This window comes from Zootoca vivipara, chromosome 9 (assembly GCF_965207765.1).
Source record: "Zootoca vivipara chromosome 9, rZooViv2.hap1.1, whole genome shotgun sequence".
Taxonomy (NCBI): Eukaryota; Metazoa; Chordata; class Lepidosauria; order Squamata; family Lacertidae; genus Zootoca; species Zootoca vivipara.
Genome location: NC_142592.1, coordinates 52,730,090 through 52,748,097, shown reverse-complemented (window position 1 = coordinate 52,748,097; position 18,008 = coordinate 52,730,090). Strand labels below are relative to the sequence as shown.

Here is an 18,008-nt window from a genome sequence, read left to right as displayed (position 1 = left end):
AAAACATGGGGTGTAAAAGCAAGTCAAGTGAAGATGTGGCCAGGATAGGATTCCAAGGGCCAGATAGAGAGTCTCCAAGGGCCAAATTTGGATCCTAGGCCTGAGGTTCCTCATCCCTTATTTACATCAACACATTACCCAGGTGTTCCCATTGCTTCTCCCCCTTCTGAGGTTGTAGAGGAATTAAATTTCCAATTGAAGCATCAGGGCCAGGACCTTTGTTTGTTTGTTTGTTTGTTTAGGTAATGCTGATGCTGATGATGCCAAACCACAAATGTTCTCTGGGTGGCTTACAAAACAAACAGCAAATTTTAACAAGCACAACAAGGAAACATGATACAAGGTAACCAAAACAAAAATGGCAATATATCAAAATGCATTACCTTTTTAAAATAAAAAAGTCCAGAGAACAAAAACAGCCCTGAAACAATTTGAATCAGCAAGCAGAGGTGAAAATTCTATTGTGCTAAATGTATGTTTGAATCACAATGTAACTTGGAAGGGAAAAGGAAAGGGTATTATCAGGTAGGTTGCTGGCTACCCTCGAGCAACGACACTCCAAACCATCTTGTCTTTAAAGGTTTTATTGTGAAAGCTATTTACAAAAAACCAAGATCATGGCCACTGGTCCCATCACCTCTTGGCAAATAGAAGGGGAAGAAATGGAGGCAGTGAGAGATTTTACTTTCTTGGGCTTCTTGATCACTGCAGATGGTGACAGCAGTCACGAAATTAAAAGACGCCTGCTTCTTGGGAGAAAAGCAATGACAAACCTAGACAGCATCTTAAAAAGCAGAGACATCACCTTGCCAACAAAGGTCCGTATAGTTAAAGCTATGGTTTTCCCAGTAGTGATGTATGGAAGTGAGAGCTGGACCATAAAGAAGGCTGATTGCCGAAGAATTGATGCTTTTGAATTATGGTGCTGGAGGAGACTCTTGAGAGTCCCGTGGACTGCAAGAAGATCAAACCTATCCATTCTTAAGGAAATCAGCCCTGAGTGCTCACTGGAAGGACAGATCATGAAGCTGAGGCTCCAATACTTTGGCCACCTCATGAGAAGAGAAGAATCCTTGGAAAAGACCTTGATGTTGGGAAAGATGGAGGGCACAAGGAGAAGGGGACGACAGAGGACGAGATGGTTGGACAGTGTTTCCGAAGCTACGAACATGAGTTTGACCAAACTGCGGGAGGCAGTGGAAGACAGGAGTGCCTGGTGTGCTATGGTCCATGGGGTCACGAAGAGTCGGACACGACTAAACGACTGAACAACAACAACATTTACAAGGCAAGAGCTTCATGAAAACATGTCTACTCAGTTCTACCAGAGTCTCCCAATTGCACTTTTCGGCTCCTCCCCCAGCAGAGTAGTTTGGGGACCCCAAATCTCCTCCCCTGTGTTTGCGAGCTGTTGATCCCCTCAGTTCCGGGGTGAATTTGAAAGGACGCCCCTCTGCTGTTTCCCCGCTGGAACTCTCTGCTGGCCCCTCCTTCCTTGCTGATATCACAGGCTGCAGGTAGGGCCTCACTTCCTGCTTCCTGTCTCCTGTCCTTCCGCTGTTGTCCGAGCCATTAGAAGAGCTGGAATTGATGGGGGGTGGCTGTTCCCTGTAAGCCCACCCCCTTACAGATATTTTCCTGGCAGCAAAAAAGCATTAAGAACACAAGAAAAGCCTGCAGGATCAGGCCAATGGTTCACCTAGTGCAGTATCTTGCTCTCACAGTGACCACCCAGATGCTTGTGCGAAACCCACAAGCAGGCCCTGGGCACAACCGCACTCTCCTGCCCTGTGGTTTCCAGCCAGTGGTATTACTTTTTCAACTCTGTAGGGACAGCAGAGCCAACAAGGATAGCCTTAAAGGATAGCCCCTGACCACTAGGTCCAGACGTGACCGACTCTGGGGTTGCGGCACTCATCTCGCGTTATTGGCCGAGGGAGCCGGTGTACAGCTTACAGGTCATGTGGCCAGCATGACTAAGCTGCTTCTGGTGAACCAGAGCAGCACACGGAAACGCCGTTTACCTTCCCGCTGTAGTGGTAGCTATTTATCTACTTGCACTTTGACGTGCTTTCAAACTGCTAGGTTGGCAGGAGCTGGGACGGAGCAACGGGAGCTCACCCTGTTGTGGGGATTCGAACCGCCGACCTTCTGATTGGCAAGCCCTAGGCTCAGTGGTTTAACCCACAGTGCCACTCGCGTCCCATATACTCTTCCTTAATTTATCCACTCCTCTTTCAAAGCCATCCAAGGTGGTGGACATCACTGCCTCTTTTGTGAGTGATTTTCATAGTTTAAATAAGCACTGTGTGAAGAAGTATTTCTTTTTGTCTGTCCTGAATCTCCCAACATTTAACTTCGGTGGATGATCCCTTGTTCTAGCCTTATGACAGAGGCCACTTTCACAATTGTTGTCGTCATCCGTCTGTCTCGAGAGACAATGGAGTGCACCTTTGGGAATGAAGTCAAACTGTTGTGTTAGCACCGAAATGACCTCCCCAGGGCACAAGCCCAGGCAGTGTGTATTGAGGTCCTGGGCTGCCTAGACAAGACCCCCCCCCTTCTCGGCCTCACTGATGTGATCTCAATGCCATGCATAATTTAAGGTAGGCACCAGCCCAGGTGGGCCCCTCTGCAGAGGGCATTCCACCCAGGGTGGGGGCGCTGTTGAGAAGGCACTTTCCTTCATTACCACCCACTTTGCACTGGGCCATTCATGGAAAGTTCTCAGATGATGACCTCAGATATCAGGAAGGTACAATGCCTGATTTAGAGGCTATGCCTTTACAATATATGACAACTGCCCATATGACAAAATTAATAGGTTAACAACAAAACAAACACATAATGTACTTGGAACTTGCTTTGAATGGGCTACTCAATTCAGACCTGAGAGAATGGGTAGTCAACCAAGGCTTCCTCAGGAATTTCTTTAGATTCTTTACCCTCTCATTTGCTTCATTTCTTCTTGTTTCTTTTTTCCTGTGTCATGTCTCATCTTGGTTCAGTCTAACCCAACTTAATGCCTTCCAGAAGCTGTTGGACTACAACACTCGTCATCCTCAACCATTGGAAGTGCTGGCTGGGGCGGGTGGGAGTTGTAGCCCAAAACAAATGGTTGGTGAAGCCTGTAAGCTTGTGAATTAGGCCATGTTTTGTTGTGTACATTGTTATAGGTGGATGATGATGAAGAAAAGAATAAGAATGAACAAATATTAAATTATCTAGGTAGATCTGTTTGACCATTGTTAGAAAAGGATGCTGGACTTAGATGGGTCATTGGCAAGATCCAGCAGGGCTCTATTTATGTTCTTTTGCTCTTAGGTAAAGATAGAGAGAAGAGGAGAAAGCACATCATACTGATACAGAGCTAGGTAGGCTGGAAGATGGTCTGGAAGATGGTCTGTTTTGATCATCATTGACCATCATATTCCTACATGGAATATAACTGGTTGTTAACCAGAGACTGTACCATGCTTCAGAACTGGAAACTACAAAGAACTGGAAACTACAAACATTACCAGCGATCGATGATTGGCAGATGAAGATGATGGAGTTTATGGAATTAGCTGAGATGACCGGAAGAATCCGCAACCAGGGAGAGGAAGTGACGGAAGAAGAATGGAAAGACTTTAAACTGTATTAAAAAAAACATGCTAAAGTAACATATTAGATCAGAAAATAAGTTGCAAATAGACTGTGGAATTTAGGATTGTGTTATATGAGAGGAAGATAATAAGATTATACAAGGTGATTAAAATGAGTTAGAATTTGCTAAGTATAAATGTGTTAAAGAACCACAGGGAGGGGAACCCGAGGAGGTCCCATTATACTATGTGAAGTGACACTAGAATTTTTGCTTTATTTTTACCTGTTTTTTCCCCCTTTTCCTTGTCTTTTTCTTGTTCTAATTCTTTATATACGGTTGTTATTTTTGTGAAAATTTTAATAAAAATATTTTTTAAAAAAACAGAGACTGTTTTTCTTCCTCACATTTATGGAGACCATATCATCCATGCGAGCTCATCATCTGATGGATGCAATATCATGATGATGACCTGCCTGTCTGTATTGGGAACCTCAGAAAGAGCTTTCATCTCTCTTCATGCCATTTCAGACGCGAGATTGTCACTGTTTTCCTGTCCGACATAATTTGTTTGTTATGTTTTGAATCAGAAAAATAATAATGGTCAAACTGGGTCATGTTGACCTTCCCTGCTCCACCCCTCCCAATGCACCACTAAACACATTTGAAAAGCACTGCTTGCAATTCAATATTCTGTTGTAAGGAACTGGTGGGCTACTGTGCCATGGTTTTGTAACATGGACTCACGCTGTGCATGGACGGTATGTTGTTTTTGTTTTTGTTGAGAAAAATATGCAGGCCAATTTCAGAATATCCCAACAGTTGCTCTCAGCTAAATAGGGTAGCCAACAGTTCCCTTTTCAACTTCTGTACAATGGCACAGTGCTTAGGGAAAAAACATCCCACACAACCATTATCTTTTTCAAGGGCAGCCACTTTTGCTTATGTCAAAAGAGGACTTCAGTTTCTTTGAAAATGTTCTGGACACTGTGCACTTGAGAGGCAGCCTATATTTTGAATCCTACCTCCCCACAACTTATCTGCATTACCATTTTGAACCATCTTCATGAAAAACTGTTGGTTGTTCTACTATCAAGCAGATCGTTCTCGCAAGGCCTCATACCAAGATAAAATCAACCCCATGTTCAGGGGTTCTCTTGGGCAAAATCCTCTCTCTCTCTCTCTCTCTCTCTCTCTCTCTCTCTCTCTCTCTCTCTCTCTCTCTCTCTCTCTCTCTCTCTGTGAACCCACCTCCCTGCCAGTGTTCAGAAGGTCATGGAAAGACTGCTGTGCACTGAGCCAGACCTTTGATCCACATAGTTCAGTACTGTCTGTAATCTCTAGCAGTGGCTCCCCAGGATTTCAGTTGGGGGTCTCTCCTGGCACTGGGTGAGTGTAGCTTTCTAGTAGATTTAGAGATCCTGTTGGATTTACTGGACCCTATTGGTGCTCAGTTTTCCTGACAGGTAAGTGAGCTCTCAACATTGTAAAGGAACTATGTAATCATCAAGACAAGAAAAGTGCAACTGTACTCTGGCTTCCAGGACAAGAAAAGTGTAAATATGCTTTGGTGTTAAGGGTAACTGCTGACTAAGCACTGTAATTACTCCCGTTCAGCACCAATTATTCAAAGGCTGTGAGGACATCTATGGTTGTCTCACTGTTTTGGATTTTTAAGAAGTTTTAGATGCTGATGCCTATTCAAGGTTTTAGAAATGGTATTCCTTACCTTGTGTCAGCTTGGAGAAGCAGCTTTTAATTAACTGCATTTGACTTTTAATGCCACTCAGTGTAAACACCATTGACAACTGTCATCCGATAGCTCTGTATTGAAGTGTGTGTGTGTGGGGGAATGTGTGCATGTAAATACATACACATTTTCCCTTGAGGATAATTAGAAGTCAGTTTGTCGCTGAGATACACACTCATGCTGTGGGTTTTAAAAAAAACATTCCCACCGGATAAAATTGAGTGGCAATGTGTAGCGACTGGACTTATCCCTAACCAGGTATAATAGTGCACATAACAGACGCTGGTTGGTATACAGAAGAGAAGAATGCACGTCTATAAAAACCAGGGAAGGGTCATGCTAAAAAGAATTCAATTATTTATTTTATTGCATTGCATTTATAATCCACCTTTCTTATGGAACCTAAGGTGGTGTATAAGTGGTTCCAAGGAACCACTCCATATCTATGGAGGCACTGACCAGACCCAGATTTGCTAAACTTAGCAATGAGGTAACCTTGTGTGCCTTTAGACCAGGCATCCCCAAACTTCTGCCCTCCAGATGTTTTAGACTACAATTCCCATAATCCCTGACCACTGGTCCTCTTAGCTAGGGATCATGGGAGTTGAAGGCCAAAACATCTGGAGGGCCGCAGTTTGGGGATGCCTGCTTTAGACCATTCTTATCATTTGTGCCATTGCCAATATAAGCTAAATATCCAGAAACTGCATAATTGCAACCTCTCCTTGAAAATCCTTCCAGATCTATCCTGGCTTCCTCCATCCAACTATCCAAGTTGGTGGCCTTCACTACATCTTGTGGGAGTGAACCCTGACTTTTTCCTCTGGTCCTGGCTTCTGCTTGGATTCCTGATGTTTCTGAACCTGATTGCTCTTTGGTGCTGGATACCAGTTCCCAGTTCCCGATTTCCTCCCCGCAGGCCACTGTGCAAAGCCAAGCCCTGACATTCCTTCAGTTGGGATCTACTCTGAGAAGGCCTAGCATTGAATAGAACTTGTAGTGATGACTGCATCATGTACCTTTATGGCTGTCACCTGGTGTGGGGCTTCCCATTTCATACTGCCCTCAATGTCATCTGGCTTTGTTGACACTGCCAGACAACTCTAAAAGGATGGGGTAGTACAGAGAGAAAGAGCTATGCAATCCTTAACCTCCATATTTTAACTGTTTTATATCTGTATTAGTTACCATGCTCTAGCTTATAGAGTTTAATTTGAACCTATGTGTAGTTTACATGTTCTCTATCACTGTGTATGTCTGTATTTCTGGTCTGTGACTGTAATAAATTGATTGATTGATTCATTCATCCTGCAATGCTGTGAACTCTGCCCTCTTTTGTCTCTGGCTCCTCCTACATTAGATCTAGCTCCGCCTGCCATCAGCTCTGGCTCCACCCACCGTTGGCTGTGGCCCCCAATTGACTTTTACTGTGGGCCTTCATGTAAGTGTTTTCTCACCCATGGGCATCTTCAGGGGCGGGGGGCGGCGGCGGCAAAGTAACACACTGAAAGCAGGGGAGCAGCCTTATTTCTCACAAATGGGAGAGGAGAGAGGAACAGTAGTTGTACATCTTGTCTCATACTTTGGATTCTACAAATACTGGAGGGGGGGTCCCTTTTAAAAATGAAAGCTGAGAATCTGGGTGTTATGATTCATCCAGGGAAGAAGCAATGACAGCTGCCTCAGGATCCCTGGCAATGTTGTATGAGAATAATAAATTTTACTCTTATATAGGGTTGTTGAAAGAGTTGCAAGCGAAGTGTTAAGTCTTCATAGCCCTTACCCAGCCCCAATGCAAATCCAGATGACTAATCTACAGGTATACAGACATGCAACAACCTAGCATAAAAGAAGAGCTTGTTTACTTTCCCACCTAGTGGTATCTATCATTCTATCATGCTTAGCAAGTATTCCCCACCCCACCCACCTATTTTAATTTTGGCTGATCCTCACAAGTGGAAGACTGAAGTGGAGAATGCCACTGCAGAAGGATGTTCTGCAGCCAAACTCAATATTCTAACCACTGCACCATCTCCCCTAACCATGATGACCACAATATGTTGCATCACTATTTTACATTGTTGCATAAGAGATACTGTCTCACCAATACTGTATAGAGCTGAAATGGCACACAAATCCCCAACAAAATGATGCTTGCTGGTGGTAATTTTTATGGTATAGCCAGAATATTCTTTATGTGCTTATAAGGCTATAGATCCTTCACTGCTGTTCCTCAAGTGGCACTGCCCTGCATTTTCCTTTGTAGATTCATGACATGCAACAATACACTTCTTATACAACAGGTTCTGGGTACATAACAGTGCCAGTACAAAGCCCATCACCTGCAAGAGGACATAGGAAGCAGCTTTATACAAAGTCAGGCTATTTGTGCATCTATAGTCTACTGCTCTGACTTTGCAACAGCTCTCCGGGGTGTCAGGCAGAGGTCTCTCACATCATCTGCTACCTGATCCTTTTAAAAAAGCAAAGCAATAATCTGGATATGCTGGGTACTGAACCTGGGACTTTTCACACACAAGGCATGTGCCTCTGCCACTGAGCTATGATCACTGAACTAGGGGGGTATCTTGGCTGGTCAGTGCTGGGAAAACAAAATTCTGGACTAGATGGCTAATCCACACATAAGCTTTACATTCACATGATTATTATTTTTTAAAACCAAATGAAATTTTTGTTAGGAAAGGCGCAGGAACAGAAGTCATTCCCTGTCCCTCCAATATACACAGACAGGAGTCCTTTCTCTGTCTCTGTCTCTCATGAAAATCTCTCTCCTCCTGCAGCAACAGGTACTTTCAAGCGCTTCTCCTTTCTGCCACCTGTTGCCCTGCTCTGCAGCTTGACTGAAACTGTGTGCCAATTTCAGCTATGATAAGAATGTCAAGAGGGCCACAGGGCGGCGAGATCAATCGCATAATCATTCATATATGTGCATGCGCATGCTTGAGATATATCTATACATCCTTCAGCAGAGTTTTTAAAACAAAAGTTAAGCTCATCTGCCCCATCCCCAACAACTAGAGAATAACTATCTCTCTCCTGCCCTTCAATTATTATCGTAATTTTTTTTAATAGAAAGGAAAATGTTGAAACAAGGTGGCATTATCTTTTAAAATCTCTGGTGAATCTCATTAGAGTTCATTAGCAAGGGATGGATGGGAGGAAGCAAGCAAGCAGGAGAGAACATTTTGGGTAGATAAGAAATGCCTTCAACTCTTTCTTGCATTTCTGCTACCTTGGCCAAGATATATGGCATTTGTCTTGAGGATGGAATGATTCTGAACCAAAGCAGAGCAGGGCAGTCCCAGATCAGAGTCCCAAGGTCCTGCCATTCAACAAGTGGAGCAAGTAGGATGACTGCCCTGCTTCCAAGACATTCAGAATGCATTCCTTCCCTCACATTCCCTCTTATGGGGTCACCATCTCCTCTTCTTCCCTTTCTGGAGGCTCTGCACCCTTAAGGAGCTGCGTGCCAAACTGAGAGTCAACATGCACAACTTTCTGCCTCTCTATGCCCTGGGGGAAAGCTGCACCAGTTGCATTTCTGCCTGTTGTGCAGCTGTTGCAAGCACAAACAAGATCCCCGTGGAGGAAAAGATGTTAACTTTCCCCTCTCATAGCGGAATGAGGCTTTCAGGCAGGCTTTAAGGAAATTAACCACTGATTCACCGGATATCAGCTCCTGTGTTTTAATGTGCTTCACTAGGAGAACCGGGTCTTTCTCCACTTTACCTTTCCAAAGGGCGAGGGGGGGGTTCCCATTAAAAATAAGAGACATAAAAGGTCCTTCCCATACACTAGCACGAGATTTCCCTTTTCCTTTCCGGAGGAGGGAGAATGAAGCATACATATGAAGTACCTGTGGCTTCTGAATGATTTCCCCTATTCCTTCCCCTACTTTTACCGAGTCAGCGGCAACTCGGCTCTTGAGAAACACTTCCAGATCGGCTGGAGCCTGAACCGCTGCCAGGCTGCTCAACCTCCACCCCGGGGGGCATTGCATGGCCACTTTCCGACGTGCATCTAGCTAGCCAGCCACAACAAAACACACGTTTCTGTTTGGTCTCGCACCAGCCCCTTGAGGACACGAAAATGTCCTGCCGAAATTTGGAAATGACTCCCTTTCCTTTCTCTCTCGCTCTCCCCAGCTAGGGGAAGGAGGGAGGCAGCGGAAGGAAGAAAGTAGAAGGGTAAAAAAAGGAGAAAGTTGAACTTTCCAGACGCCCACTCAAACCCACTACCGCGGCTGCCATTAGTGGAAGGAAGCGTATGTCCGCCCCCCAACCATCAGCACCACCATCAGCACCCCACGCCTCTCGGTTCCAGTCCTCTCGCTCCTTCCTTGAGATGCGATGCAGACAGAGGATCAACAGGAGAGGACAACACAAGGGGTGGGCAAGACCGAGGTGGGGAGAAGCAGCGGCCGAGGACGCGGAAAGCAGAGCGCGCCGAGGGATGCGCAAGGAGAGCGAGAGGCTTGACTCTACCTGCGCTGCTTATACCTTGGTTGGTGGTCTCCAGCGGGAAGATGCCCGAACATTTCTCCAACTCCACTTGCCCTCCCAGGCACAGCTCGGAGATGATCTGCAGAGCCTTGTGGCACAAGCTGCCCATCCCGTCTTCCTTGTGGAAACTCATGTTGACCCCCTTTTCTTCCTCTCTCTTTCGCGCGGTGGTGTTTATTATTTTTCTTTTCCAATGCGCCTCTCTTGCCTTTTCCTTCTTGAGCTAAGCCATGGCTCTCCTGGGCAAAGGATGCTTCATTCTCCACCTGCTTCCTCTTGGATGGTCATCAGCGGTATTATTGTTGCGAGGCATCCAAAAAAAAGGGAGAGAGAGAGAGAAGGAAGGAAGGGAAATAAGGTACCAGCTCTCAAGGCATCAGCGCAAAGAGAAGGGAGGAGGGATCGCGGGAGAGACGCGTGTACGCTGGAGAGGAGAGAACAGTCTAAAGGACACGTTGCAAGTGAGCGAAGAGTCACCATCAGGAGAACAAGGACGGATAATTGGGGTGGTGGAGGGGAGAGGGGGGGGAGAGGTTTGTTATATATATATAAAGCAACAGAAGCAGCAGCACACTGAGCAACGCCTTTTTGTGCCTTGTGAGGATCGGTAGGAAGTTGGACCAATGGCAGCGCAGCGCGGGTGAATGGGAGAGGAGGTGCAGGCGAGGGTCGTCGAGCTCTGGGACTGGACGGTGGGGTCCAGGCGGGCGCTGCGAGGAGGCTTCTGCGCTCTCTCGCTTGAGTTATGGGGATGCGGAGAGAGAGGGAGGAGCCGCAGAGGGCCGGGGCCGGGCTGGGCGCTTGTGTGCAGGCAAGTCCCTTGATGTTCCTTGCAAAGAGGTGCAGGGGCGTCTGTTCACCCTCTAGGTGGCACAGGCTCTCGGGAGCCTCGCTTTGCAACTTTGCAACAGGATTGGAGGGCTGAGGCCCAGCTCCATCTGGGGATTGCGCGCATGTGAAGAGAATAAGAGTGAGATGGTGCATGTGCATTTAAGAACTCTGCACTAGGTGGAAATCCAACAGGTGCTGTTATCCTTTTCCTTCCCCCCTTCCTTTTCCTGCTGTATCCCCTTCCTTCCTTCCTTCCTTCCTTCCTTCCTTCCTTCCTTCCTTCCTTCCTTCCTTCCTTCCTTCCTTCCTTCCTTCCTTCCTTCCTTCCTTCCTTCCTTCCTTCCTTCCTTCCTTCCTTCCCACAACCTGAATACAACAATTTAAGGGATGTAAACCCCAATGCAACCTGACCTCACATCTTCAGAAAGGGTGGGAGGTGCATTATTGCTTTAACATTGCCCTTGTTGTTTTGTAATATAAGAAAATAGTAAAATAAAACAATGTAGAGAGTTCAAACATATAAGTTATGTAGCTGAATCACAGTTAGAACAACTGCTTGTGTGTGCCTGAATCTTATAGGCATGTTGTCAGAACAGCTTGAAAAGTTTCCATGTAGGACAGTTGTCCCCAGTTTGGTGCCCTTCTGGAGGTTTTTATCTACACCTTCCATCAGTTCCAGCCAATGTTCAGGGATGATGGGAGTTGTAGTCCAACATCATGTGGAAGTCATCAGACAAATCAAACCATGTTGGGAACACTGACATAGCTGTGAATTTTTCCAATCCTCTAACATATCGCTGGAACTCAAAGGGTACCCATTGAGGCTGTTCCATTATTTGGATTTGCCTGAACATGTGGATTCTCACAGTGTGGATGAGGGCAGGGACACTCACACAAAACCCACCCCAAGATCCTGATATTCATTGACACCTCCCCCCCACCCCCATTCTTTGACCCTCCCTGTGTTGCAGGAAGCTTCTACTTACATGCATTTGAATATTCATCGCTACAACCATTACTTGCTCAACACAGAAGGTAGGGGTTGAGTGCATCAGGTACAGAGTTTGCATGCTCAGGCAGACTCCTTAGCATGCTCCTAAAGTTAACTCAGGCTATTGAGCAAAACATAACAAAACAAAAAACAAGTGGACAACATCACAGAGGATGGGTCCCTCAGCCATGAGGGCTGCATAGAATCTCAATGGCAGTGTGGATCTGAGTCTTGGGTACTGGGGATAAATCATAGTACAAGGTCATGATCTGCATGTATAGCTTGTGACTAATCACAGGCATCTATTTGGAGGCCATTGGGAAATAAATGATGGAGTAGGACGATCTTGGGTAGTCCAGCATGGCAATTCTTGTGTTTTTCCTAGTCAAGCAGCATTTTAATAGAACAACCACCAAGCTTTTGAACACTAGGGTTCCACCCTGGGCTATAGGAAGTCTTAAGTGTCTTTTGACCACAGGCAAGCTCTTCACATGAAAAGACAGTGGAAAGGACAGAGGACATGACTTTGAAGTTCTTTCCTCTTAGTATCTGACATTCAGAGGCATATTGAACATGGATGTTTCGTGTTGCCATCATACCTAAAAACCACAGCTAGTGGGGACTGCAACAAAATGCAGTGGAGTTCTCTAAGTCAGAGTTGCAGCCAAGCCTTTTCCAGGAAACTTCATCCCACCTTCTGGTTTTCTTCCGTTTGGATTATTTTTTTAGGGAAAAGTTGTTGTTTTTTTGTAACTTCTACAGAAGGTGGGGTTCCTTCAATCGTTTTTGGCTACATAAGGATCCACTCTCAGAGAGTGTGCTGTTCATGATAGACATAGTCTCTGTGAATCCCTTTTAGCCTCCACAAATTCCCTTTTAAGGACATCTAAGAACTAAACCACACCTCTGTTTGCCCTGCCACTTTCCACTGGGGAAACCTACTCTTTAGCACTGAATCAGAACAAACAGTAATTTGGTTTCCCATGGATTGCTGTTTGTTCTGATTTAGTACTAAAAAGTGTTTTCTGGGGGAAGGCGACAGGGTAAAGGCAAAACACCTTGGACCCATGCTTTCTAGGCATGGGGCAAGTGAAAGTGTGGACAAACCATTGGCTAGTGTCCATCACCATCTCTTGGTGCAGGAACTTCAGCGTTGTGTATAGATGTATTTTCTTCTTTTTGTCTTGAATCTCTTACTCATCAGTTTCATTGGTTGACCCCAAGTTTTGGAATTATGAGAGGGGATTTTGTTAAAAATCCAAATCCCTTTTGTTCCCTCTCTCCATATAAGGCACAACTTAATAAAACTCTCCTTAAATCTGATGTGGAATTTTATACTTTAATGAGAAATCATTTTTCTTCTTGTTTTCTTTAGGCAGCTATGTTACTTTTTGTAATCTATTCCAATCTTGAAGGTTGAGGGTAGGCAGCAATCTAAAGTGAAAAATACATCATTTGAGACATAACTACTCAGGTGCCATCTCTTCACCTATTCTGAATGTCAGAGCTCATCCACTTTTTGCAACATGTTCCGAATCCATTTTTCTCCACCACCGATGCATCATAGGATCTTTAAAAAACAACAAGGAAGGTTAAAATTGGGTGCAAATTCCCCCACAAGGATATTCTCTCTCTCTCTCTCAATTTCTTCAAGAACAACGTTTGCTTCATATGTGGAATTAAAGGTTTAGTTTATTGTTTTGTAATGGTCCTTCAGTATAATGCAGAGTTGGCTATCATTTCATTCCCCAATGAATGAAATGTCAAGACTCCTAATCATTTGGAATGAACCTGAACTGTGTCCACTGCTGTTAATTCCACGGACCATCCCTGTGTTTAAAATGACACAGAGCAGTGTAGAACAATTCACCGAGTGAATCATGAAACAGCCCTAGGGGATTCTTACACATAATGGCACACCACTGAGATCAACTGTCAACTTCTTTTACTGACTAGTAATTTTGCATGCATGCTGAAGAGCAGGATGATTTAAGTGTTGGGGTGGAAGTGTCCCAAAATTGCTGAGAAACCTGAAAGTCTTCTTGAAGCTTTGCATCCCATGCTACTAAAAATAGACAGAGCAGAGAGGTTGCACATAAGGAGCCTTATGGCGAATCAGTTCATCGGATTGCCTACTTTCCAGGCCCAAGACACCTTAGGGACCAAGTTACCTGATATAGATCCTTCTCCCAGACACACCTGCCAGATCCGTGAGATCAGCTGGTTGGCCCACAGCCAGCAGATGTCTTTCTGGAAACAGCAAGAAAGAGGGCCTATTCTGTGGTGGTAACCAAGCTCTGGAATGGCCTCACACCCCAAAGAAAGAAAGAAAGAAAGAAAACACTGGGCTGGTGCATGCAGCAAACATTCCTTCTCACCATGCCCTTTGCTGGCCGTTGATGCTACACTTTTGAAGATTTTAAAGAATTCTCACTGATTCCTTGATTGGACTTGATTCTGAATTGTAGCTGTATATTTTTGTGCTGTTATGTTATGATACTGCTTTACATTGGCTTGAAATGTTAGCATAACAGGTGGTATATAAATATATTAATAAATAAATATGCAATGGTCTCTCTCTCTTTTCCCGTGTGTTTCCGTGTGTGTCCTGCTATCTGAGATCACTTAACTGAAGATGTCAGGGACTGAACCTGGGCTTAATTTTGCTGTTTTATACCGAGTAAGATCTTTGGTCCATCTAGCTCAGTAGTTGCTTTGACTAGCAGCATCTCTCCTGGGTTTTAGGGAGGTGTCTTTCTCAGCCTTGCCTGAAGACATACGGCATGCCAAGCAAGTGCCTTATCCCATTTTGTGTATGCTTTCCTAGAAAATGATATCCATTTTCTATTCTCCACCATCTCCAACTTCTTCAGAATGCTCTGCTTCTGCAAGCTATTGGAACCATTTGCTAAGTGGAAGACTCCTAGTAGAATAAGTTATGTCAGGCATAGGCAACATGGTGCCCTCCATATGCTTTGGACTATAGCTCCCATCATTCTCAGTCAGTGATAGTGGATGGGTATCACATCGGAGGGTATCACATTGGCTTTCCCTGAGTCAGGTCAAAGAAGTGTGTGGTTTAACTTTCAGCTAAATGGAAAAGTGCGCCAGTTCCATCATTATACTGTACACTGCTCCATTGGATTTTATTTTATTAATTATATTGCACCCAGATTCCACCTTTCCTCCAAGCAGCACCAGGTGGTGTAGACTGACACTTCCCTCTCCATTTTATCCTCACGACAACCCTGTGACATAGGTTGGGATGAGATGTGGTGGTTGGTCCAAGGTTAGGATGAAATGTGGTTGGTCCAAGCTCAGACAGTGAACTTCATAACCGAGGGTGGATTTGAATCCTAGCCCAACACTCTAACTGCTACACTAGACCAGGCTTCCTCAACCTTGGCCCTCCAGATGTTTTTGGCTTACAACTCCCATGATCCCTAGCTAGCAGGACCAGTGGTCAGGGATGATGGGAATTGTAGTCTCAAAAATCTGGAGGGCCGAGGTTGAGGAAGCCTGCACTAGACTTTTGGGGAACTCAGGGGCCCCTCAATGGGTAGGTCAGCCAATGGAGGACAGAATTCCTGGAAAGAAAGTTTCCCTACCACTACTAACCTTTCCTTGCAATGTGTGGTCACAGATGGGTGTGGTCATCAGCTGGTGGTGATGAATCCTGACAGTTCTGTAGGTGGGGAAATGGGACACCAGTAAATCACTGGAGGATCACCTCACATCTTCTGGATGCTTAAATTATTGCAAAGAGTATTGAACAAGATGGGCATTGATCTGTTCTAATGAGGCATTTCTTCTTTTCTTAAGCAAGACTGGGTAGGGCAGGGATGGGGAGCCAGTGACCCACCCCCAGGCCAGGACTTCCCATCAGCCCCAGACAGCATGGTGAGTGTCAAGGAGAGTGGAAGTTGTAGTCCAACAATATCCAGAAAGCCACAGTTCCCCCATCCCTGGCATACAGCTTAATTATGCCTAGACCATAAGTGATATTTATAACACAATATTTATAATTGGATTTATACCCCCGCTTGTAATAACAACAATCCCCAAGGATAATAATTAAACTAAAATACACTTGAGAAAATTAATAACATGAATTTAACCAATCACAACAATTAAAAATAATGGGTGGTAGTCAACTAAGTTTTACACAGAGTAGATTCATGAAAATTAATGTGTCTACTCTGCACAAAACATAGTTTGGAAGGCACCCAAGAAGCCCCAATCATTCGTCTTTCATTAGAAGGTGCTCCTGGTCATTTGGTCACCCCCTTTCTGCATCCTTTCTAGCTCTGTACTATCCTTTTGGACAGCACAACAGCACTGTCCCCATTTGTGATTCCCGGCAACTGACATTCAGAGAAATACTGCACGCGGCAGTGGCGTATGTCCTTATGTTCTCAGTGGTTGAGCATCTTAGTGGTTGCAGATAGGGTTGGGATTGTCCCACCTGAAACTCTAGTAAGCCACTGGCAGTCATTGTGGACAATATTGAACCAGAATGACCAATGGTTTTCTTCCTTGCCTCTCCTCTCCTCTCCAATGTCTCCTGTTTTTAGCTTTAGACTGCAAGCCGGAGAATGATATCTAATTGTTGTACTTGTCTAGCAATTTTAGCAGTGCAGCATTATTGAGGATAATAGGAGTAGCATACCTAAAATAAGATCTCATCCACATATCCTCAATGAAGTTAGTAACCAAGCAGCAGGCTCACATGGCCCCAAATTAAAATCCAGAAATCACCTTCAATTTTACAAATGACAGATGGGCAAAATGACCAAATTAGACAAAATTAAAGGTGGTTTTTTTGTGTGTGTAAGCACATGTTGCTACTGTGATGTGATCAGAAGGGTAATGTGAAGTCCCTTTGCTATTTGCCATGAAGTAAATCAAGACAAATAAATAAGAGCAAATGTTAATCTAGATTAATGCTTGAAATGGGGTGTGGTTAAGGGCCAGCAAGGACTGCTTTTCTGGGTGGCTGATCTCCTCTTCCTTCTCTCACAAAGCCTTCTGGGAATATTGCTACATGCATCATCACCACCAGATGGCTTCTGGGGCAAAATTAGTAGCTGCCAGCCAGTGTTCCAGTCCATCATGAGGCAAGACAGGACCATGGACAGCTCTAAGTGGAGATGTGTCCCTTTAGTTTAGTCAGTCTAATCCAGGCATGGCCAAACTCCAGCTGTTTTGGGACTACAACTCCCATCATCCCTAGCTAACAGGACCAGTGGTCAGGGATGATGGGAACTGTAGTCCCAAAACAGCTGAAGGGCCTACCAAACTCCAATCCCCTTGCTTGAAAAGTGTGAATCCTTAAAGGGCCAGGCTTTGCCCCCCCCCCCGGCAAGTCTTGTCTTCTGTTCTGTTGATCTGACATGGTCCCTATGACATTGGGTAGGCATGGTGAAGCAAGAAAGACTTGACTTACCAGGTGACACAGGCTTGGGGGAAGTTGTCCGTAAGCTTCCTAGCTCAGTTTCCACAGGCTTCTGGTCCAGCAGCCATGCGCTTGGTTGGCTCATCATCTATGACAGCTAATGGTTGGTGGCCACCAACGAGAGCTCTTTTACCATTTCTGCTGGTAAGCCCTCCACTTCATCCCCCAAATCACTAAATGTTTGAAGTTTGATGGGCGGCATATAAATTATAAAACGACTAACATTATTGTTATTCCCACCCATTTGCATGCTATAAATGGGGCGGTGAAGGGAGCACCGTTTTGGCTCAGCCCAAATATAGATAGCAAAGCTTGCAGCCATCCTAGTAAGGTGTCCTGCTCTGCAGCAAGAAGAGGCACAGCTGGGGGGAAATGCAAGATGAGGATCTCATGAAAAAAGCTCTGAAGTTGATCCAGCAAGGACTGAGCTGAAACTGAGCTCAGCTGCAGGTGGAACCTGAATGTTTGCACCACCCACGCTGCAAGCTTCTGCTTGATGAAGAGGGTCCAACTTTCTTCATTAATCTCCTGCTGCAATGGAGCAGGGGAGCCTTAGGTGCTCCCGGACTGTTATCTTTACAGGGGAGTCCTCTGAGTCTGAGGATGTTAGTGCCACATCCTTGAATGGGGCGGGGCACTGGTCCCACAGCTTCATAGGTTAGCAGTGTTTCTGGGGTTCGTCCTTTGGGCTCTTGCCTCCTTCACCTGATGAAGAGAAATATGATGCTTCTAACATAATGCCCAGCTAGGTACATGGGGTGGGGTATCACATGGAAAGTCATTTGTTAGCTTCCCAATGCAAATCTATCTAGTTTTTCAATATGTGGATGTATTCAGAGGCAAGCTCCCTTACTCCTGAAAATGGTTTTCAA

The 18,008-nt window shown here is 45.0% G+C and overlaps 1 protein-coding gene across 1 annotated transcript in view; it reads right to left on the bottom strand.

Annotated features, from left to right (window-relative positions):
* The window catches only part of SYT10 (synaptotagmin 10), a 36,877-nt gene extending 26,745 nt beyond the window's left edge, over nt 1-10,132 (bottom strand). The window contains exon 1 of the mRNA XM_035127965.3: nt 9,842-10,132. Within this exon, the coding sequence (XP_034983856.1) occupies nt 9,842-9,992 (151 nt within the window). The 5' untranslated portion in view covers nt 9,993-10,132. The remainder of the gene's footprint in view (nt 1-9,841) is intronic.
* Between the last annotated feature and the right edge of the window lie 7,876 nt (nt 10,133-18,008).